This window comes from Felis catus, chromosome A3 (genome assembly GCF_018350175.1).
Source record: "Felis catus isolate Fca126 chromosome A3, F.catus_Fca126_mat1.0, whole genome shotgun sequence".
NCBI lineage: Eukaryota > Metazoa > Chordata > Mammalia > Carnivora > Felidae > Felis > Felis catus.
Window position 1 is genome coordinate 76,425,651 of NC_058370.1, and position 23,164 is coordinate 76,448,814.

Here is a 23,164-nt window from a genome sequence, read left to right on the forward strand (position 1 = left end):
CACCTGTTAATGAGGACTACTGGTGTGTAGCTTTCTTTTTATTCTACCGTCTTTATCCGGTGTTGGTATCACGGCAGTGCTGGCCTCATAAAATGAGTTGACAAGTCTTCCTCCTTTTAATTTCTGGAACAGAATTAGTAGAATTCATGTTGTTTCTTTTTAAAATGTTTTAGAGGGGCACCTGGGTGGCTCAGTCAGTTAAGCTTCCGGCTTTGGCTCAGGACATGATCTCACCGCTCATGAGTTCAAGCCCCGCATGGGGCTCTGTGCTGACAGCTCAGAGCCTGGAGCCTGTTTCAGATTCTGTCTCTCGCTTTCTCTGCTCCTCCCGTGCTCACACTCTCTCAATAATAAACATTTAAAACTTTTTTAAAGTAAATAAAGTATTTTAGAGAATTCTCCAGTGAAACCATCTGGGCCTAGAGATTTCTCCTTTTCACTATGGATTCAATTTCAAGAGTAGTCAAAGTTCTCTGCAAGCAGCCAAACAGTTAAATATTTAGGTTTTGTAGGTCACATGCTCTCTGTTACAACTATTCAGCTGTATACCATAGTACAAAAGTATCATATACAATATGTAAACAAATGAGTCTATCTGAGTTCCAACAAAATTTTATGGCACTGAAGTTTGAATTCCATAAAATTTTCCAATCAGAAAATGTTCCAACCATTTAAAAATTTAAAATTAATTCTTGGTAACGCTACAAAACAGGCTGGATTTAGACTGGGAAGATTTTCCTATTCTTTGTTTCAACTTGATTTTTGGTTTATTTTCCTTTTTCTAGTTTAGGCAGAAGGTTAGACTATTGTTTGAGCCCTTTCATTTTTTCTAATGTAGGTATTTAATGCTATAAATGTCCTATTAAGTATTGGTTTAACTGTATCCCGTAAATCCTTATGTAATGTACTTTTCTTGTACCTATAATTTTATTTATTATTTATTTATTTCTGAGAGACAGAGACAGAGCATGAGCAGGGTAGGGGCAGTAAGAGAGGGAGACACAGAATCAGAAGCAGGCTCCAGGCTCTGAGCTGTCAGCAGGGCTCAAACTCAGGAACTGTGAGATCATGATCTGAGCAGAAGTTGGTTGCTTAACTGACTGTGCCACCCAGGTGCCCCTAATTTTACTTATTTTTTAACGTTGATTTGTTTTGCAGAGAGAGAGAGAGAGAGAGAGAGAGAGAGAGAGAGCAAGTTGGGGAGGGGCAGAGAGAGGGGGAGATAGAGGATCTGAGAGCAGAGAGGCTGATGTGGGGCTCGAACCCACGAGCTGCAAGATCATGACTTGGGCTGAAGTTGGATGCTTAACCAACTGAGCCACCCAGGCACCCCAGTATTTTTAATTTTGTACTTTTTCATGAGACTTCTTTTGATGCCTTGGCTATTAGGAGTGTGTTAATTTCTAAGTGAAGATTTTTTTCCATTTTCTTTGTTACTGATTTCTAGTTTATATTATTGTCTGAGAACATATTTTGTATCATTTCAAATTTGTTAAGGTTTATTTTTTGACACAGGGTATTGTCTTAATGCGAGATTAAAGAGACCATGCATTCTACTGTTTTGAGGTGCAGTGCTCTATAAATATTATCAGATCCCATTGGTTTGTGGTATTATTGATTTTTTTTTCTATAGCTTGGCTAGTTAGCTCTCTTGTAGTTCTATTCCTGAGAACAAGGTTTTCTAACTAGAAGGATGTGAGGTATACTTTTTTTTTTTTAATGCATGACAGTGATGGGTCAGTTGGGCTCCTATCCACATTTGAGGCCAAAGAGAAATAGAGGGTTGCTGCTTTTTGCTAATGTTTGCTTAATGCAGGCTGGGCATGGTCCTTAGGGCTCTACTGCACAATGTCCACAGTGTCTGTTGCAGAGGAAGAGAGGCACTACTTATGTTGTGTGAGTGCAGGGAAGGACAGTCTACAAGGCTCTACCCTTTGGTCTCCAGAGTGTCTGGGAGAGAGGGAAGGAGAAGTCAGTGCTCAGTAGTACAGGCCGGGCATTGACAGGGCTCTGTCTCATAATTTCCATAACGCCAGTGGAGAGGGTACTGCTTTGTTAGTGTGGGGTTGGTCTTTTGACAGGGCTCCACTTTAGTCTCCTCAGTGCTTGGTGGGGAAGGGTAGGTGTGCTTCCTGGTTAATGCATGGTGGTGACACCTGACAGGACTCTACCCCAGTTTCCACAACCCCTAGTGGGAAGTGGGAAGGGTACAGCTTCTTTCATGTGTTCACCTAAAGTACAGCAGGTATAGGAGACAAGTGTTCTGAACTGTATACTTGCCTTCCTGCTGATCCATTGTTTAAAGACAACAGGATTTTCCTGGACTTTTTTGTGTGCACAGTGTTGTTTTCCAATTGTAGATTGCATTGTGGCCCAGGCTGGGATAAATAGGCATCAAAAAAAAAAAGGTGGTTGGGATGAGACTTGGGGCTGGGTCATTCTGTGTGTTCTAAGGTCCTTATCCAGTCTGCCTTCTATTCTACAACTTCCAGAATGTTGTATTAATTTTTGTCTAAAATCTTTAGTAGTAATTAGAAGGAATAAAGTAGAATGTACTTACTGCCTTGGCTGGAACTAGATGCCCCTCACCTTCATTGTGAAGGCCTCAACTGACATGAGATTTTTCGTTCTGAATTTAAAAATGTTTCTTGTCGTCTTGTGTTTTTTTCCGATGAGAAGTTAGCAGTTATTCTTATCATTGACCCTATATATAATGTGTCCCTTCTGGCTTTTAATATTTGCTTTTTATCTTTGGTTTTCTAGAGATCGTTGTCTTTATGTTTATTCTGCTTTGGGCTCATTGAGCTTTTTTCATCTGTGGGTTCGTAATTGTCATCACTGGAAAAGTTTCAGCTAGGATTTGTTTCATGCCTCAATCCCTCTTCTCTGAGATCCAAATACATGCAGTTAGAATTGTCTACCTTCTCTCAGGCCTTTTCGGAGGTTCTGTTCGTTTTTCAAATTAGTCTTTTATCTTGCTGTGCTTCATTCTGGTCCTTTGCCTGGTCTCTACCTATTTAACCAGTCGATGTTTAACTTCATTTATTGTATTTTTCCATTCTAGAAGCATTTTATATTTCCCATTTCTCTGCTGAGTCTCTCAATCTGTTCACTAATTATGTTTAACTTTATATTTAATTCCTTGAACATACTTATGTAGTGGTTTTATTGTCCCTGTTTGATAATTTTACCATCTGGGTCACACCTATTTCTCCTCTTCTCCTAGTTATGGGTCACAGTTTCCTGTTCCTCGTGTGTCGTAAAAGTTTTATTATACGCTGACTATCGTGGCTGCTAGTCAGTTCTTGAAACTCCACATTTTATTGTATTCCTTTAAAGAGTACTGACTTTTGTTCTGGCAGACACATAATTTATTGGTGGTTCAACTTGATTAGTCATGCTTCACTTCATTTAGGCTTTTTGAAGGCTGGGCTAAGGTAAAGATCATCTGAAAGCGTAGCCTTTATCAGTCTGGATGTTTTCCTTTCCTCAGGAATCACAGCCTTGTTTTCTCTGTGTGATAAGTTCCTTCATATATTTTGTCCAACTCTATTGGTTTGTATTCATTTCATGGGCTTTTCACAGCAGGAGGGGAGATCTGATGCCCATTATTCATGGCTAGAACTAAAAAGGGTATTGGTATTTTTCATAGCTTCCTAATTGACTCTGACGTGCATTCAAGGCTAATAACTTGCTCAGAATTCAAGGTTTCTCAACAGCACTACTATGGGCTTACTGAGCTGGCTGTTCTGTACACTGTAAGCCATCTCTGGCCTTTATCTAGTAGATGCCAATAGTACTTCCTCCCAGTTGTAGTACCCAGAATGTCTCCAGAAATTGTTAAATGTCCTATGGAGCACAAGTGTCCCAGGTTCAGAAACACTATACTGACTAGGATTATTGTATGCCTTAAGCCTCCGCTACTAAAGGTCTGCTGTGCCAACCAGCTGCACCGGCATCACCTGGAGCTTCTTAGAAACACAGAATCTAAGTCTTATCTTAGACCTTCTGAATGAAACGTGTATTTTTCATGTTTGTTATTTTTGAGAGAGAGTAAGACAGAGGATCCAAAGCAGACTCTGCACTGACAGAAGAGGCCAGTGTGGGGTTCAAACTCACAAATCGCAAGATCATGACCTGAACCAAAGTCGAGGCTTAACCACCTGAGCCACCCAGGCTCCCCTGAAATCTGTATTTTAACAGGATCCCAAAATGATTTGTACACTTTTTCTAATGTTTGAAATACTATGCCATAGACCAGAAAGCTTTTTCGTAAAGAGCCAGATGGTAAATATTTTGGGTTTACAGCCTAGCCTTTGTCAGAAACAATTCAACTCTGCCATTGCAGTATAAAAGCAGCCATACACAGTAAAATACAAATGAGTGTGGCTGTGTTCCAATCAATCTTTATTCACAAAACAGGCAACTCACAACATTTTACAACCTATGCCATAGACTATCTTTCCCAAGCAGATCTCTCAGTAAGCTGAAGACAACTGGTGGTTAAATCTTTAGATGAGGGCCTTCCCATTTGATATCAGTTGTTGCTTAAAGAGAGATTAGGTACACAGACTTCTCTAGTGTGTAACCAACCTTGAAATTTTAGTAGCTTGACTTCTGTTCTTACCTGGATGGGGATATCGTCTACTTCTACATGTAAGTTATTACATGCAAATGCTACTTGTTAGCTAACTAGTGGCTCTCCGTCTTTAAATATATAATTTGATGGCATATTTCTTTTTCTTTGTGGGAGAACAACGCTTTAGGGGGCCACAGGAGTAATTATTTTGCCTTTAGCAAATAAAGCTGACAATTTTTTTTTTTTAAAGTAGGCTCCACACCCATGTGGGGCATGAACTCATGCCCCTGAGATCAAAAGTCACGTGCTGTACACCCTGGGCCAGCTAGGCACCTGTAAAGCTGAGAAAACTTTAAGACAATTGGGATAGTGTGTCTTTATTAGCTCTCAGGCAGTAAAGAGTAGCTTAAAGTTAGTTATTTGACTTTCAATGATTTCTTCTAAGTAGAAAAGTTAAAGGGCCTTCCTTCAAGACCGCTATTTTGTTTTGTATATTTATGTAGAAGGTAATTACTTCTTGCCTTCTAAAACTGCATCCTGAAAGTGACTTTCAGGGGGGTAAAAAGGCTCTTTGAAGAGGTCAAGAAAGTAGCTATTGTGAAGAATGATGGTATTACATCAGATGGTTGAAGATTGAAATATTTTGCCTTGTTTTTTAATTTTTTCCTTCTTAGTTACTTGATAAATAGTACAAGGACAGGGCAGGGGAGGTCACCAAAGTGAAGCAGAAACAGAACAACTCGTAACCAGTTAAGATTAAAGCAGGAAACTGATTAAGAGCTCTGGCTAACAGGAATGGTGTAAGAAATTCCTGGAACTTGCATATATCAATGATATTCAGTCTACAGTGGTTGGTCTGTTCCCAGAGCTTTCTATGAGACACGCCACAATATCCACCTTGGGGCAATTTCCTCTGGTTGTGAACAGCCAATTCCTTTATCCAATATATGGCATGTAGGTCAGGTAAAGGGTTCCATGTCATGATAAAGGTTGGGAATGACTATTTTTATTTTTTATTGTAGTAAAAAGCAAGTAACATTAAACTTAACCGTGTAGTTTGGTAGTGCCAAGTATATTCACACTGTTGTGCAAAAGATCTCTAGAACTTTTACATCTTGCAAAATTGAAACTTTAGACCAACTACCCTCTACCTTGGCAACTACCTTTTTGTTTCTGTTATTTTGACTTTTTTAGATATTTCGTGTTAGTGGAATCATAGATGTCCTTTTGTGACTGGCTCAATTTGCTCTTCAGAATGTCCTCAAGGATTGATCCATATTGTAGCATGTGGCAGGATTTCCTTTTTTAAGACTGCATAATCCCTTATATGTATATATTCTTTATTCATCTGCCCATAGGAATCTGGGTTGCTTCTGCCTCTTGGCTACTGTGAATAATGCTATGATGAACATGGGTGTGCATGTATCTCTTCAAGACACTTGAGTTCTCAATATATACCCGGAAGTAGGATTGCTGGATTATATGGTAATTCTACTTCTAATGTTTTGAGGAACTTCTGTGCTGTTTCCCATAATGGCTACACCATTTTACAGTCCTCTCAACAGTACACAAGGGTTCCAATTTCTCTGTATCTTCATCATTTGTTATTTTCTGTTCTTTTGATAATGGCCTTAAAGGGTAAGATGATATCTCATTATAGTTTGATTTGCATTTCTCTTGCAATTGGTGATGTTGAGCATCTTTTCATATGCTTTCAGAGAACTGTCTATTCAAGTCTTTATGTATTCTGGATACAAATCCTTTATCAGATAAATGATTTGCAGAATTTTCTCCCAGTCTGTGAGTTGTCTTTGAATTTTTTAAATGATGTCCTTCAATTATGTGAACTTTTATTTGCTTTTGTACATTTGATATTATAGAGAACACTTTACCTGACCCTAGATCACAGATTTCCTCCTGTTTTTTGTTGTTTTTTTTTCCTTAAAGTTTTAAATTCCAGCTATATTTACATTTACAATTTGGTTCTGGTCAATTTTTGTACAAAATGAAGTAGGTCTAAATTTATATTTTTACAAGGATGTCCAGTTGTCTCTGCACCTTTGTTGAAGATTACCTGTCCCCACTGAATTGCCTTCGTACATTTGTTGGAAACCAATTCCTCATGTATGTGAGAGTTTTCTTCTGGACTTTCAATTCTATTCCACTGATCTGTATGCCTGTCCCTGTGCCAGGACCATACTGTCTTGATTAGTCTAGGTTTGTGATTAGTTTTCAAATTGTGAAGTATGTTTTTCCACTTTGTTCTGGACTGTCAAGGTTGTTTTAGCTATTCTGGGTCCACTGCATTTCCAAAGCCTGATTGGATTTTGACTGGGACCGTGTTGAATCTATAGATCAGTTTGGGGGAAAATTTTTTGTTTGGCTAAACAATAACTGCCCTATGTAATCACCGCTCCTTGTGGGAGTTCTAGGCTCATCAGGCCCTCCGTGAGACAGGCTCATTCCAGAAACTGAATTCTAGTAACAGCTGATTCTTCTTAGAAATAGGTATTTTGCTTCTTGCTTTATGGAATTTCACAAATACCTGATTTTCTCTGAGGGTATTCGGAGATTTATTTATAATGATATCCTCCTTCATACCTCCACGGGTGGACAGCTTGACGCTGCTTTCCAAACAGTGTGTTCTAAGTCCCCACCAAAGAACAAGGGTCATGTTGATCTTCTTGAGTCTTTGGCAACATCCTCTGACAAATTTTGTCGTATGCTTCTAGGCATTCCAGTTTAACATTGCAAAACTGTAATCTGTGGAGACTTTTTCCTTTTTGGCTAGGAAATGAGCATCTTTTCTTGGATCAACGTTCAGGACAAATAAGGATCTTAACCAACTTTCTTCTTAAGGTCTGTTATTGGGAGATGTCATTCTCTGGAATCCAGGCAGGAGGCTGCTGGACCGAGGCTGCTCTGTGGACGTGCAGCACTGCCACCAACATCTCGCTCTGCTGCCACGGCTGCCTCAGAATCACTAATTATTAATAACCAAAAAGCTTTCTAATCGTGACTACCTTGCCCACATAAGATTTGTCTTGCCAAGAAAATTCAGGTTTCATAGTTTGTTGTATTTTTAGAGGACAAATTATTTATAAGATGGCCTATTGCCTGATTTAAAAGAACCAATCAGTTTAACTAGATTTGGGTTGGTTAATGGGATAAGTACTTTATAAAAAACTTCTCAGGAAGAATATGCAAAAAATTTGTTCGTTTTGTGTAACATGTTTTATTTAGAACTCTTAGAACTCTTAGAGTACACAGTATAAGGATAACTCAGACCTAACACAATATATATACTTTTCCATAGGAAAGCACAAAGAGAAGACACAAGTACTGTGAGTCTCAAATTCTGAATGAAAGAAACAGTTCTCCACAAAAACCGAGCTCTATACAGTTCCCAAATTCACTTTACAAACCATATCAAGATTTTATCAGTCCGTATATACTCGACAATTCAAGATCTTCATCTTGGTATACATATACTTCTCCAACCGGAATGGAGGTCAGAGACTCTACTCTCAGTGAAGAGACAGTTACTGACGTGTATTATTATGGCTTTATTGTTCTTTTTCTTTTGATTTTAGTAGGTCTTACTTTATACTTTCTCTGAAGATATCAAATAAAATCCTTTTGATAATTCTTAAGGCTGCCAGTTCTTCACAGAAATGTTACATTCTTATTTTAGGATTTCCTCCCAGACATTTTCAAGGTAATTGGCTTGTAAAAAGAGAATACAATTTAACAAAGTAAGTTTGTGGACATTCTAAAAAATAAGATTGCTTTATTGTAGAAAACAGTGTCATGATACAGTTTGAAAAATAGCTTTTTTTGATCAAAGGAGCAATTTAAAAAACAAAATGTCATTGACAGGGACAATTTTACCCCTTTTTTTTCTTACCACATAGAATAACAGAAGTAACAAAAAGTTTTGCATAAGCTGATATACTATATACTTATCTATCTTCCAAAGCACACTATTAAAAGCTAGGTGTATTTTATGAAATTTGATTAATGATTTCCTTACCTTACTACAATATGGGCATTCACCAAATATGATGTTAAAACTCTGTCTACTAGTCAACAGTCCTCTCAACCACTGAAGATTTTAAAAAGAGAAGAAAAAGGGAGCAATGTCAGCATGATCACACATTACAGATACTCTAAATTCATTTCCTTTATGATTACATATATTTTTATTCCAAAAGATTTACCTTCTTAATTTTCTTTTACAAAAAGTAAGGGGAACATTTCCTGGCCAATACCAGACTAGTAAGTAGTATGCTGAATAATAAGGGGAGACTACCACGAATTTCGAGATCTATACCACGGGTTTATAGCCAAATTATGGGCCCCTTTATGCATTTTCTCAACATCCAAAATAGACACAAAAATAATGTACACAAGTCAATGGGGTTCACAGACCTGACCTGAAGTCATTAATTACAAATTAAGAACTCTTGCTGTAAAAGATACTGTAAGCTCGTGAAAATTTAGGTCTCAATTCTGGTCTTAATCACCAATAGTGGGTTAATTCTCAATCCACTAATTATAAGCACGAGGCAGTCCATTTTTAAAAATTAAATGAATATTCATTATTATAAAAGAAAGCACATGTTCCCTTAAGAGTATCTCTATAATTAGACCTGGTATTTTGTGAGTTTATAGAAGGTGAATTGACATCTCTAAGTTCTCCATTCTTAAAGTGCAGGTAACACCAACTGCTTGCTACCTCTAATCACAAAAACAAGAGGTGATATTCAAGAAGACTGAACGCACTATACAACTGCAAGGTGTTTCATATATACATGCATATATAATCATGTCAACTGTGCCCTAAGATGAATGCTGTAGAGATCAAATGACTATACACAGGAATGAAAGCAGACTTCACAGATAGTAAATAATAAATAAAATGTCACTGAGAGTGCGGTGACATATCCAGATCACAAAACGCATTTTTCTCAATATCAAAAGTAAGATTATTACATTTATTCTATACTTAAATATACTTTGAAAAGTAACAGACACTCATTAGTGCCAGTTCCCTTTCACCTTATTGCTACCACTACTACTCCCACTTGGATGAGTGACAGTTTGCATTGTGGTCACAGGAGATTTTCACTGAAAGATTCCAATGTAGCATCAATTTGATCTGTTATGCATCAGTAAGCAGCCCATGAATATATTCTGGATACATTTTCTCCCTTCCTAGGATACTACTTTAGGACATTTATTCACTCATTAGTAACCAGGATGAAGAAATGAAAGCACACGGGCATCTGGAAATGGACTGGTAAAGAAGCTAATGGAAAAAAGAGATTGCTGTTCACTTAAACAGATTTTGGATTCTGTATATTTCAACATGCAGACTTGCTAGGTCATGGTAGCCAAAATAGTCTTAACAGCGTTATTTTTATTTTTTACCTCATATAAGCATATTTGATGGAAAGGCTGTGCACATTGAGGATTATCACACACTTGATCAGGAATGGCACCATCAAGTTGATATGAATAACAAATGCCACAATCCATAGAAAAATCCTTCAAAAGAAGAAATATTTATAAGCACAAGTGTTTAAAACACACAAGGTAATGTAAGAAAGAATAATATGGGATAGACAAGATCAAATTTTCATTCAAAGTTTTCATAAAGGTAACTATAGCATTCTTTACAGAAAATACAGTTACATCACTGCTTAACATTTCAGAAAAGCGATTTGTAAGAGTGCTTCCTTTTTCATCCAGTAAGTAATACACATAGATATACTAAAAACAGATTCTATTTGGGGCTTAAGTAAATTTCCCACATTGTACATCAATATTATGCCAATGTAATATATAAAGATACTAACTGACATTAGCTAATGATTACTAAACTTCAAAATTCTTTAAAGGAAGAAGACAAAAACATTCCCACCACTTTAATAGTCTACAACCTCTGCAACTTTATCAAAACTCAATTCCAAGTTTATCATTTTTGCAACACAGTAACATCTATTCATTTTCAAAAACTGTACTGCCATCCTTTACAAAATACATCAAGCTAATTAAAACTTCATTTCAATCATCCATAAGCAGATAGTATTAGAATATCCAAACATCTCATTAGCTACTTTGGACCTTTCCCCCTATTTTTAATAATAAAGATGTCTGTCATTAATCACTTCATTGCTACAAAGACCATGACAAAAGTATACTTAAACCACTAATCAAAGGTTAACAAATTCTTTGATGCTACTGTTGCTTGCAGTTCAGAAGTCTGTTACAATATTCTTCCAATTCCCTCCCTTTCAGCCTCATTTTTCTCTGGTGTCTAAAAGAAGAACATTTAACTTTCATTATGCTATGCTGTTTGGAATATCAAAGCACTCATAAAACTTACAGATTTTTCCAGGTTAGTGCGAGCTGGAAAATCTATTTCTAAAACATCTTTCAAATTTTGTAACAGACTATTTTCTGGATCCCTAAAAGCATGAAAAAAAATTGTTATTAAATTTGCAAAATAATAGAAAAATAAACATTGTGTTACAAAAAATACCTACCACAAATGTATGTTCCTGCTCAGCTTAATTCCAAGAGGTTTTACCACTTCAGAGATTAAAAAAAAAAAAAACAAAACAAAAGTTTAAAAATGTGGTGTCTGCAGCTCTCGCTTTGTAAAGCCACATTTAGCACAGAATTTTTTTTTAACTGAGATATAATTGGTATATAATATTGTATTACTTTTAGGTGTACAACATCATGATTTGGTATGTGTGTGTATTGCAAAATGATCACTACAAATTCAGTTAATACCTATTACCACATGTAGTTACAAATTATTTTCTGATGAAAACTTCTAAGATCTCTTAGCAACTCTGTAATATACTCTCTTGTTAAAACACAGAATTTGCTAATTATTTGACTGGAAAATCTAAATCATCTACTTAAAAAAACACAAAACTACACAGTTCAGAATGATGAAACATTTTCATTTAAAATAATTACCATACGTTAATATTTTAGAATATTTTAACAGTGAAAGACAAGAATTTTATGACTGTTAAAAACATTTAAATAGGAGATCTCATACCATGGTCTGCTCCAAGAAAGCAGCACTCAGGAAGCATAGTAGGATGCTTGGGGTCAACCTCTATATGTATTGAAGCATTATTCCCTAGAATAAAAGAACATTAAAGTTTATAGAAGTAGAAGTTCATCAAATAAAAAATAAAGCAGTATCTGTCTGGGTACTTACTGTACCACAGGAAAGATTAGCCAATGTGTTATGGGTTTCAATAAATATATAAATGTATTTATTTATAAAATATATTTATAAATATAATTTTATAGTCTAAAAGAAATACACTTTGAAATTATGATTATGAATAAAGATTTGGGGATCCATCTAAAGTTTTAAAATACAGAGTCAATCCATTAAGTTAATTGATTTCTAGTGAAATTCTGGTCAGAATTCTATTTTAGCTTAAATAAAAATTTTTTATAGAGTGATAGATCTTTAATATTAAAAGAAATCACAAGTTCAAGAAATAATTATCAAAGTGACTTCCATAACTTTCTTGGAAAGCACAGTTATGATCAGATGTAAAAAGACCAGCATACAATAAATTATGATTTGAGTTTTATGGAGTTTTATCGAAACATTTTCTATCAATAATCACTTCCAATGAAGTGGACTAAACGCTCCAATCAAAAGACAGAGGTTGTCAGAATGGATAAACAAAAGTTAAGACCTATCTATATTCTGCCTACAAGAGACTCATTTTAGACTTAAAGAGAAATATTTACTACACAAATGGATGTCAAAAGAAAGCCAGAGTAGCAATACTTATACTGGACAAAGTAGACTTTAAACCAAAGACCGTAACAAGAGATGAAGAAGGGCACTATATCATAATAAAGGGGACAATCCAACAAGAATATCTAACAATTGTAAATATCTATGCACCCAACATGAAAGCACCCAAATATATAAAACAATAACAAACATAAAGGAACTAATTGATAATAACACAGTAATAGCAGGGAATTTTAACATCTCACTTATATCAGGTATCCAAATCAGCAAGGAAGTAAAACTTTCTGATACCCCATAGAGAAAACCCAAAAGACTCCTCCAAAAAACTGCTAGAACTTATATATGAATTCAGTAAAGTCACAGGATACAAAATCAACATACAGAAATCTGTTGCATTTCTATACACTAAAAATGAAGCAGCAGAAAGAGAAATTAAGAAGTCAATCCCACTTACAACTACACCACCAAAAAAAAAAAAAAAAAAAAAAAAAAAAAAAAAAAAAAGATACCTAGGAATAAACCTAACCAAAGAGGTGAAAGACCTGTGCTCTGAAAACTATACAACACTGATGAAGGGAAACAGTGATACAAAAAAATGGAAAGACATTCCAAGCTCATAGGTTAGGAGAATGAATATTGCTAAAATGTCTTTATTACGTAAAGCAATCTACACATTTAATATGCAATCCCTGTCAAACTACCATTAGCATTTTACACAGAGTTAGAAAAACAACGCTGATATTTGTATGGAGCCAGAAAAGACCCTGAATAGCCAAAGCAACCTTGAAAAAGAAAAGCAAAGCTGGAGGTATCACTATTCCAGACTTCAAATTATATTACAAAGTTGTAGTGATCGAAACAGTGTAGTACTGGCACAAAATATAGATCAATGGAACAAAACAGAATACTCAGAAATAAACCCATAACTATATGGTCAATTAATCTTCGACAAAGCAGGAAATTATATCCATTGGGAAAAAGACAATCTCTTCAACAAATGGTGTTGGAAAAACTGGACTATTTCTTACACCAAACATAAAAGTAAATTCCAAATGGATGAAAGACCTAAATAAATGTGAGAACTAAAACCATAAAAATCCTAGAGGAGAACATCCCTCTGACGGTGGCTGTAGCAACTTCTTTCTAGAGATGTCTCCTGAGGTAAGGGACACAAAAGCAAAAATAAACTATTGGGACTTCAGCAAAACAAAAAGCTTCTGCACAGCAAAGGAAATGGTCAACAAAACTAAAAGGCAACCTACAAACTGGGAGAAGATATTTGCAAATGACATATCTGAGAAAGGGTTAGTATCCAAAACCTATAAAGAACTTATAAAACTCAACATCGCAAAAATGAATAATGCAGTTAAGAAATGGACAGAGGACACGAACATTTTTCCCAAGAAGACATGCAGATAGCCAATGGACACATGGTCAACATCACTCTTCATCAGGAAAATACAAATCAAAACTTATCTTGACGATCACTGAGTAACATGGAACTGTTGAATCACTATATTGTACCCCTGAAACCAAAATTACATTTTATGTCAACTGAAATTTAAATATTTTTAAAAAACATTTTCTGAATTCTTTTGCTCATTGTGAAGCTTTCCACTTCAACAACGGACTCAATTCACATTAAACTGAAACTGTTCGTTTAATAACAAACAACTAACCTAGTTTATAGGATCTAAGAAAAATCTATTTCTACTTGGCACTAGATTCTTTCATAAGTTCTATCTATACTGGAATATTGTATGGATTTCAGAAGTTTTACTTTTAAAGGCACATAGTATAATTGTATAAGGGCATTTGGATTTTATTTTTACAGGAAAAAGGACTTAATAAATTCTACACACCATAACATTAACTTTTGGTTAAGGTTGACAACAATATGAACACAATTATTACAGATCTGACAAAAAGGTAATCAAGTAAAAATGATATATAAAACATAAAAGTGCTATAATCTCATTTGCTTATACATTCTTTACCATGAACACAAATCCCATATTAGCCTTTAGCTATGTCATATACTAATGGCTTCACTTAATAATGAGTATATTATTTAATATATCTCAATTAGTTTGCTGAAAACTTGGTCTTCAAAAGGCATATCAGTGCCTGAAAGGGGATAAAAAAGAGCTATAGGTAAATACAGAGAAAGTGACTAAAAAGCAGGTTGTTTATGCTGAACAATGAGATATATAATAAAAGTATATTTAATCATTACCTCATTAAAATAATTATTTACATGGGGCTATGAAGAAAATAAATTACTACACTATTTTGAAGAAACTATTTTCATTCTTAATATCTATTTGTTCACAAATATACCATTATTTGGTCAACTATTCAAAATTAAATATGGATTAAACTTTTTAGACTAAGTAACAATACTATTTGTACAACTGCTATACAACGGTATCTTCCTTTTCTCATAATTACATGTTACTTATTTTCTCCCAGATAATCTATTATGCCTGGGGAGAAACCATAAAAATTGCTAATGTGGATAGGACTCACAACAGAATTTCATAATATCTTTCAGAACATATGTCTTTTAACAATATATTTATTTAGGCTGAAAAAAAAAGAGAGAGAAGGGAAGACACAAATAGATATCATATAATCACCTAACTACACTATTTACTGTGAACTGAAACACAGTTTAAAACATCTAAAATCTGGAGGGCTGAACTCAAAACTGACTTCATATATGGCTTGCTCATAATGAAAATACATAAAACAGTAATTTTATAATAAAGAATATGGTAATGTTGCAGGGGTATTCACAGTTGTACCACATCTTATTCATTAATGTCACATATATTTATAGTAAATACTTAAAATATATTTAATTATTATTTTGTGCTTCCTGTTTACTCTTCAATGGCATGTATGGCCCACTTCAGATCCTTTCATCCTCTAAAGTTCATCAGAAAATATTCCCAGATCTGTTGATATTAATCTTGTCTAGTTTCATGGATGAAGATTTCATTATTTCTAACAGTTTCTTTTTAAAAAAAAAAAAAATTTTTTTTCCTTAATGTTTATTTAATTTTGAAGGAGAAAGACAGAGCATGAGTGAGGGAGGGGCAGAGAGAGAGAGGGGGACAGAACCCAAAGTAGGCTCCAGGCTCTGAGCGGTCAGCACAGAGCCCAGTGCGGGGCTTGCACTCACAAACTGTACAATCATGACCTAAGCTGACATCCAACACTTAACCGACTTGAGCCACCCAGGTGCCCCTATTTCTAAGTTTCTTTTCCCAAATAATGGAAGTTCTGAAAAACCGGTTCCACTATTTCTGAGCTACTTAACAGCTGATTATACAGGATCTCTGAATGATACTGCCATTGGATCATCACCTTTTATAATGAAACACCTTAGTACTTGCCCTTTCTCCTGAAATATTTACATTCAAATACACAGGGCTAAATCAGAGCTTAAATAGTTGACTTCATGCAAAAAAAGTCTCACCTAAGGGTCCAATGTCCTCTTGAGCTCCATTTTCCTTAGTAATACAAAGTATAATCCAACATCTAAACAAACAAAAAGCCTCCTTAATCCCTTTTCCCTACCCAGTGCAATCCTGCGTGCTGTTGCACTCCGTGTAGGTTTTTCTGGCTCCAGTACCCAAGTCTTCTCGTCGATTTCATCCGTAACATCCCAGAATGCTTTCAGTGATTCTAAGGCTGCCAAAAACTGACCGTAAATGCTTATTAAAGAGCTCTGTGAAAGACAGATAAAAGCAGAGTAAGTTGCATGACACTCGTATCAACAACAGATAATTTTTCACTTAAAATATCATTCAATTTAGAAATTTTAAGCTCTGTTTCACTTCAGCTAAAACTACCCTAGTAAACAAGAGTCAACTAACTGTCCCTGCTTCATAGCTCTTCACCTCCATTAGCATTAATAGAATTTTTTGCCTGTCATTGGGACTGTGCATCTTACCAGGAATAGTTTTTTTTTTTTTTAATTTTTTAATGTTTGTTTATTTTTGAGAGAGATCACAAGCAGGAGAGGGGCAGAGAAAGAGAGACACACAGAATCTGAAGGAGGCATCAGGCTCTGAGCTGTCAGCACAGAGCCCAATGTGGGGCTCGAACTCATGAACCGTGAGATCATGACCTGAGCCAAAGTCAGATGCTTAACTGACTGAGCCACCCAGGTGCCCCAGGAATTGTTTTTTAAAGACCATATTTATTTTTATTATGATGTATTCTGTACTGTATTTATAGAATAGTAACTACTAATACAAGATGACGTGTGTACTTTCTTAATGAATATACTATATACATATTGAGCATAGAGTCTATACAATTTTAGTATGAAAGTTGTCAAGTTATCTAGTTTGTGCAGTTATCAAGTTAAATGCAGCACCACTTGTAATTTGATTACACATTATTAACTTTACAGACTTAATTAGGCAAAGAGTATAAAAAGGTTCTACATATATTTTCTCTACAAGGTTTTTATTGATTAAATTCAAATAATAATGGAGTACATTTTTTTTGTAATATAGATCTATTAATGAGAATAATGCATCTTTTGGTAGGAGGGGAATAATGTTTAATTGGGGCTGAAAGTAGTGTTCCCTATTATCATAATCAATTGCAAATGTTTATCTGTTAATGCTTGTAATGAAACTTTACATATGTCATCCCTTGAAATGTCTTTTCTCACACACAGGTACTGTGTGGAGCATCTAAGCACTGCCAAATACTGATATAAATCCAGAAGCACTGGATTTAATAGAGACTATTCATTACTAGGAAGGCATCTGTGAATTCTATGAGGTTCTTTTTTTTTTTTTTTGAGGTAAAAAATCAACGTATATCATATTACTTTCAGGTGTACAGCATAATTCATTTGTATACACCGTAAAACAATCACAATAAGTCTGTCACACTATAAAGTTTTGAGAATTTTTTTCTTCCCTTGTGATGAGAACTTTTAAGATTTATTATTTCTTTTAAGATTCTATTTTCAAATATGGAATACAATATTATAGACTAGGTTCAAAATTTCTTCTGAGGCTAAACTTTTAGCCAACGTCTGAATTCAGTTATTTCAGACAATATTCTATGGGAATTAACTTAAATACATTTTCACTAATGATAAGAACTAAAGCCATTACTGATTTTAAAAATCAATTTATAATTACTTTCAACTGAAGTAAAGAGTTTCTCATAAAGTTTTATGTTTAAATGATACCAATACTTACTGAATATTTTATATAAAAAGCCATCAAAACTAAAAGTTTAAGAATTAAGGATCTTATTGTTTCAAATAAGCAAAACACATTTTAAAAAGATTACTGGAAATTCTACCAACATTATTTATCCAAAAACAGATACAAGACAACAATGCAAGAATACAGTATACCATGAGTGAGATGAAAAGGAAGTACTCACTTCCTTAAAGGTATATTTTGTACTCATATGTACTTAAGGAAAACCCATTTCATCCCATCACTTCAGTCAGGGTTCACACTTAGATGATTTCATGGCTCAGTCTCACAAAGCTAGTTTCAACTCTTCTAACCTTCTATACACAGGGGAAAAAAGTAAGAGTAGTAACGAAAGCTTAATACCTGCAAATAACCTTTTAGGATCCCTTTTAGCATACCTGTTTTCTTCCAATATGCCATACTTATCTATAAATTTAGATGCCAGAATCCGGAAATCAGAAACCAAACTTCCAAGTTTTGTTTTGACTTTACTATGGGCTGCACTTTATCTCCTCTTTCATTAAATGTGCCACAATTCTTTAGCTATGCAAACAAGAAACCGGTTGGGATCCCTGCAGATTGTTTTTTACACCTAATAAATTCATTAACTAAAGACCTGATTCTATTTTTAGCAAATTTCTTGATAACTCTATTTACCCTAATATTTTCATGTACTATTAGGATAACCCCCTTAAAAAAATAAACAAGTCCTTGCAGAGGACAGTAAAAAGTATATAAAATAACCCCCTTTTTCTTGTTTCCATATCCAGACATGCCATCACTATCTTCTAATACCCTACTGCGGAGTACACTGCGGAGTACCCTATCTAAAATGTAACACTGAACATATCAGTGTGCCTCATAAAACCATTTAAAACAACCTTCTAACTGGTTTTTCCCCCTCTAGTCATAGTCCCCTAACTCCCATTATTTATATTGCAATTAAGTTGATATTTGTATTCTGTAAACCTGATACTACCACTTCCTGGTTTATAACAAAACAACTTAAGTGCAGTTCTCAGTGATATTTTTTCTTTGTAATACCACCACTTATGACAGCAACACAAACTCCAAAAGCTATTCAATAAATATTTGTTTAAGTAAATTGAAGTCAACTACTTGATATAAAAATAATCATTTATGACCTTCATCATTCTATTTAAGGCTACTGTTATTTACAAGTAGTTTGCAAATTATGTTTTATGTTACTGATTAAAACCACAGTTCTTTATCATGGCTTGCAATTAACATTGTTTAACATGTATACATAGATATGTTTACACAGAGTAAATTGAAATACTTTCCATGGGTATATTTACTACTCCAAGCTTCAGTAAGCACCCTCTCTATACATGATCATTCCCAAATTTCTTTAGGCCAAACAGACAACTCCAGAACTGCTCAACCATCACTATATAGATAATCTCCACACTGCTAACAGACTTCTTGCTCCACCCTGATCTCATGATCTTCCCAGAGAAATCCAACCCTCCTAGGTCCACGCCCCCCACCACCCCAGGTGACAGGGGATACTACCTGCCCTATTGTGCAAACCAGAAATCTAAGCACAGATTACTAGTTAACTAGATCACTAAAACAACCTTGTAACTAAATTTTCTTCCTTTAGTCACAGTCTCCTAAAACTCATTATTTACACTGCAATTAAATTGATTTTTGTATTCTGCAGATGTGATACTATAGTTTCTTTGTTTATAATAAGATATTGATCATCAGATACATATACAATAATCCAATTGCTGGACGGTACGTTGATTTTTTAATAGCTTTACTCAGATGTAAGCGATATACAAAGAACTGCACATATTTAATGTGTACAAGTTGATGAATATGAGCATGTGTGGTACAACCTGATACCATCATCACAATCAAAGTAATAAACCTATCCAACACTTCCCCAAAGGTTCCTCGTGTCTTTTTCAGGGGGTTTTCAGCGGGGACTTAACATAAGCTCTGTCTACCCTCTCAAGTTTTGAAATGCACAATACTGTATTGTTAAGTATAAGCATTATGTTGTACAGTACATCTCTAGAATTTGTTCATCTACCAGAGCTGAAACTTTACACGTACCGAACAACAACTCCACCCTTCCTCCACCTTCCAGACCCCTGGCAACCACTACTGTAGTTTCTGTATGTGTGAGTTTGACTAAGTTAGATACTTCATGTTAGAAACATGCAATATTTGTCCTGCTGTGACTGGTTTATTTCAGTTGGCATAATGTCCTCTAGATTCATCTGTATTTTTGCAACTGGCAGGATTTTCTCCTTTCAGGCTGTCTGTATATACTATCTTTTCTTACATATCACATTCATTTGTTGATAGACACTGGGATTTTTTCCTGTCTCTTTGCTATTGTGATAATACTATAATGAACATGGAGGTACAGGTAGCTCTTTGAGATTCTGATTTTAGCCCTTCTGGATATATACTCAGAAGTGGGATTGCTAGGTCATACAGCAGTTATATTACGTACTTTTTGGAGGAACATCCACACTGTTTTCCATTGTTGCCATACCATTTTACACTCCCACCAATAGTGTACATACAGGGTTCCAATTTCTCCACATCCTGTAACACTTGGCATTTATTTCACTTTTTTTTTTTTTAATTTTAACATTTGTTTATTTTTGAGGGAGAGAGAGACAGAGACAGAGTGCGAACTGGGGACAGGCAGAGAGAGAGAGGGAGACACAGAATCTGAAGCAGGCTCCAGACTCAGCTGTTGGTACAGAATGTCAAGAAGTATTCCCCCTTTGTTTCTACTAGGAGTTTTATACTTTCAGGTCTTATATTTAAGTCTTTATTTTGAGTTAGTTTTTGTGTACAAATGCAAGGTAAGGGTCCAATTTCCCTTTTTCATGTGGATATCCTATTTCTCAATACCATTTGTTCAAAAGACTCTTCTTTTCCAAAGTCAGTACCATAATGTCTCTTTCCTTTCTCTCCATTTGTAACTAGATCTATATTTTTTAAATCTATAATTACCTATTTCACTGTAAACCCAAGAAAAGTTAACCAAAAACCAAAATAGCCGCACAGTATTTTCACAGTGACATCTTCCATTTGAAAGGAGCAATGTCCACTTCTGGCATGCCTGACTGTAAACGGGGTTCTACTCAACACAGTTCTATTTAAAACTAATTCTGCATTTTGAACAGAAAATGAAAGATCCAAAGAAAATGGCAGTAAGAAAAAATACAACAATAACCCTGAAACTAGAAGTCAGTTGGTAATTACAGAAGTAGTAAATTTTAAATCCTAAAAGTCATCATCAGATTTTGCTAGTCACATGAGGTAGATTAAAAAAAAGCCAAAAAAGGTGAAAAGTGGGACACAAACATTAATCTTAGAAATGTCAATGAACTTAAGAGGTAGACATTAAAACTATTACATCAGTAAGCTATCTGAAAAACTAACAGATTTTTCTCTAACTGCTTTTATCCATTAAATCATTCACAAACTCTTACTCCTAATTGATTTCCCTACTGAAATTGAAAAAGAAGCATTTATAAATCCTATTTCTAACAATGTCATTAAATATTCTATATACATCATAAATGCCAAAAGAGCGCACTATAATATGACCTAAATTAGTAACAAAGTTAAATATTTTGCAAGTTTTCTAAAAAATGTTCAAAAATAAAAATTGCCAAGTTCTTTTTTTTTTTTATTTTATTTTAGAGCGTGTGAGTGGGGGGAAGAGACAGAGAGAGACAAAGACAGAGAGAATTCCAAGGAGGCTCCAGGCTCAGCACAGAGCCTGAGGTGGGCCTCAATCCCATGACCTCAGGGCCAAGACCTGAGCCAAAATCGAGTCACATGCTCAACTGAATGAACTACCAAGGTAGTTTCCCATCTCACCAAAGCTACCATTTTAAGGTTTTGGGGGACTTTTTAAGGTGGGGGGTAGGCAAATTTGCAATGTGCAAAATAAATTTAAAATTGAATCAAAGAAAAACTCAGGAAAAAGTAAGAATACCAATATTAAGAGGTAACATTAAAATATCAAATGTCAGTGAAGATGTAAACAACCTAAACTCTCATATGCTGCTGAGCATGTAAAATGGCATAACCACTTTTGAAAAGATCAGACACCTTCTGTAAAAACTAAATCTATTCCTATCTTAAGACCTAGCAATTCCACTCCAACAGAAGTGAAAAGATATGCCCATAGTAAGACTTATACAAGAACGTTCAGAACAGTTTTATTCAAAGAGCAAAAAATCAGTACAAGTCCAAATGTCCATTAATAAAAGATAGAATAAACTCCAGTATATTCATGTAATGGACTACTACTCGGGAATAAACAAAATAAAAATTGTGACACATGTCACAACATGGATGAATTTCAAAAATATGCCAGGTGAAATGAGGCTATCTACAAAGAGAACACAGTGTCCACTTCTATTTATATTAAATCTGGTACAGACATAAATAAGGCATGGTTCAGAAAAATCAATACAATAGTATTTACTGGGAAGAGATAAAAGAGCCAAGATAATGGTAATGTTCCGCATCTTGAAAATGGACTGCATGAGTATATTCATTCACAGAAACTTATGCTACACTTAGGATTATTCATTTCATTGTTTCCAAATTTTACCAAGACCTAAATTCTAGTTAATGCAGACACACTGAAGTATTTTGGAGAAAGATCTCAGACACCTGCAAAATATTTTGAAAGGCACCAAAACTCAGATACACTGATGAATGGAGAGATGCACAAATGGAAAGGTAAGTGACGAAGCCAGAAGAGTGAATATTAACTGCAGAATCTAAGTGGTGGATATAGGAGTATATTCACCATAAACTCTTTCAATGTTTTGTGGGTTTTAAAATTTATAATAAAATAATGGGGGGGTGGGGAGGGATAATTACATAATGTGTAAATTATTCATTGTAACTGAGAAAGTTAAGTTTGTTGAATTAGGTTAGACTACATTTTCATTTTTTTCAAATATTCAATAACATTTAATTCTTTACAGCTACATATTTAGATAACATATTTAGATAACATATTTAGACCCTCTCCAAAACAAAATAAGAATAGGTCTTCCTAGACAAGAAGCTCACTGTACAAGGCAAGTTACAATCTTTGAAAAGTCTGTAACAGATATTCTTAACCAGAGAATCAGAAGCTTGAGTTAAAAAAATACATCTTTATTTTCTTTAAGTAAAATTTAGCACTTATTTCAACTACAGATACAAAAAACAAAGAATAGAAATAGTATCAATACCTGTAACTTTCTATACAACTAACATTATATTGTAATCACCTAGGGAAATTGAACACTAATATCTACAGTCCATTGTCAGTCATTACTTTTTAATTAATCTTGGTTCAATGCAGCCTTGGCATTTGGACTTCTAAAAGGTCCCCAAATGATTCTAATGTACAAAGTTAAGAAACAATGATAGAACAATGAAGAATAGCCATCCTTGTCATAGTCCGATGCTTACAGAATCATATTTCTAAAAGATTTAAACAATTCATGTAGCAAGAGACAAAGAAGGGCA

At 34.8% G+C, this 23,164-nt stretch overlaps 2 protein-coding genes across 10 annotated transcripts in view; one reads left to right on the forward strand and one right to left on the reverse strand.

Moving 5' to 3' along the window:
* Positions 1–8,232, forward strand: part of VRK2 (VRK serine/threonine kinase 2) — a 103,926-nt gene extending 95,694 nt beyond the window's left edge. For 8 of the 9 annotated variants that reach the window (XM_023251682.2, XM_023251681.2, XM_023251685.2 and 5 more), the window contains one exon: positions 7,896–8,232. In XM_023251682.2, coding sequence (XP_023107450.1) covers positions 7,896–8,198 — 303 coding nt within the window. In that variant the 3' untranslated portion in view covers positions 8,199–8,232. Of the gene's footprint in view, positions 1–5,937; positions 6,138–7,895 lie in introns of those variants that run through there. The other variant, XM_045054241.1, reaches the window with a different exon arrangement.
* Positions 7,795–23,164, reverse strand: part of FANCL (FA complementation group L) — an 84,481-nt gene continuing 69,111 nt past the window's right edge. The window contains exons 10-16 of the mRNA XM_023251686.2: positions 15,972–16,122; positions 11,661–11,744; positions 11,131–11,176; positions 10,971–11,052; positions 10,013–10,129; positions 8,613–8,684; positions 7,795–8,305 (exon numbers count right to left, since the gene is read on the reverse strand). Coding sequence (XP_023107454.1) covers positions 8,270–8,305; positions 8,613–8,684; positions 10,013–10,129; positions 10,971–11,052; positions 11,131–11,176; positions 11,661–11,744; positions 15,972–16,122 — 588 coding nt within the window. The 3' untranslated portion in view covers positions 7,795–8,269. The remainder of the gene's footprint in view (positions 8,306–8,612; positions 8,685–10,012; positions 10,130–10,970; positions 11,053–11,130; positions 11,177–11,660; positions 11,745–15,971; positions 16,123–23,164) is intronic.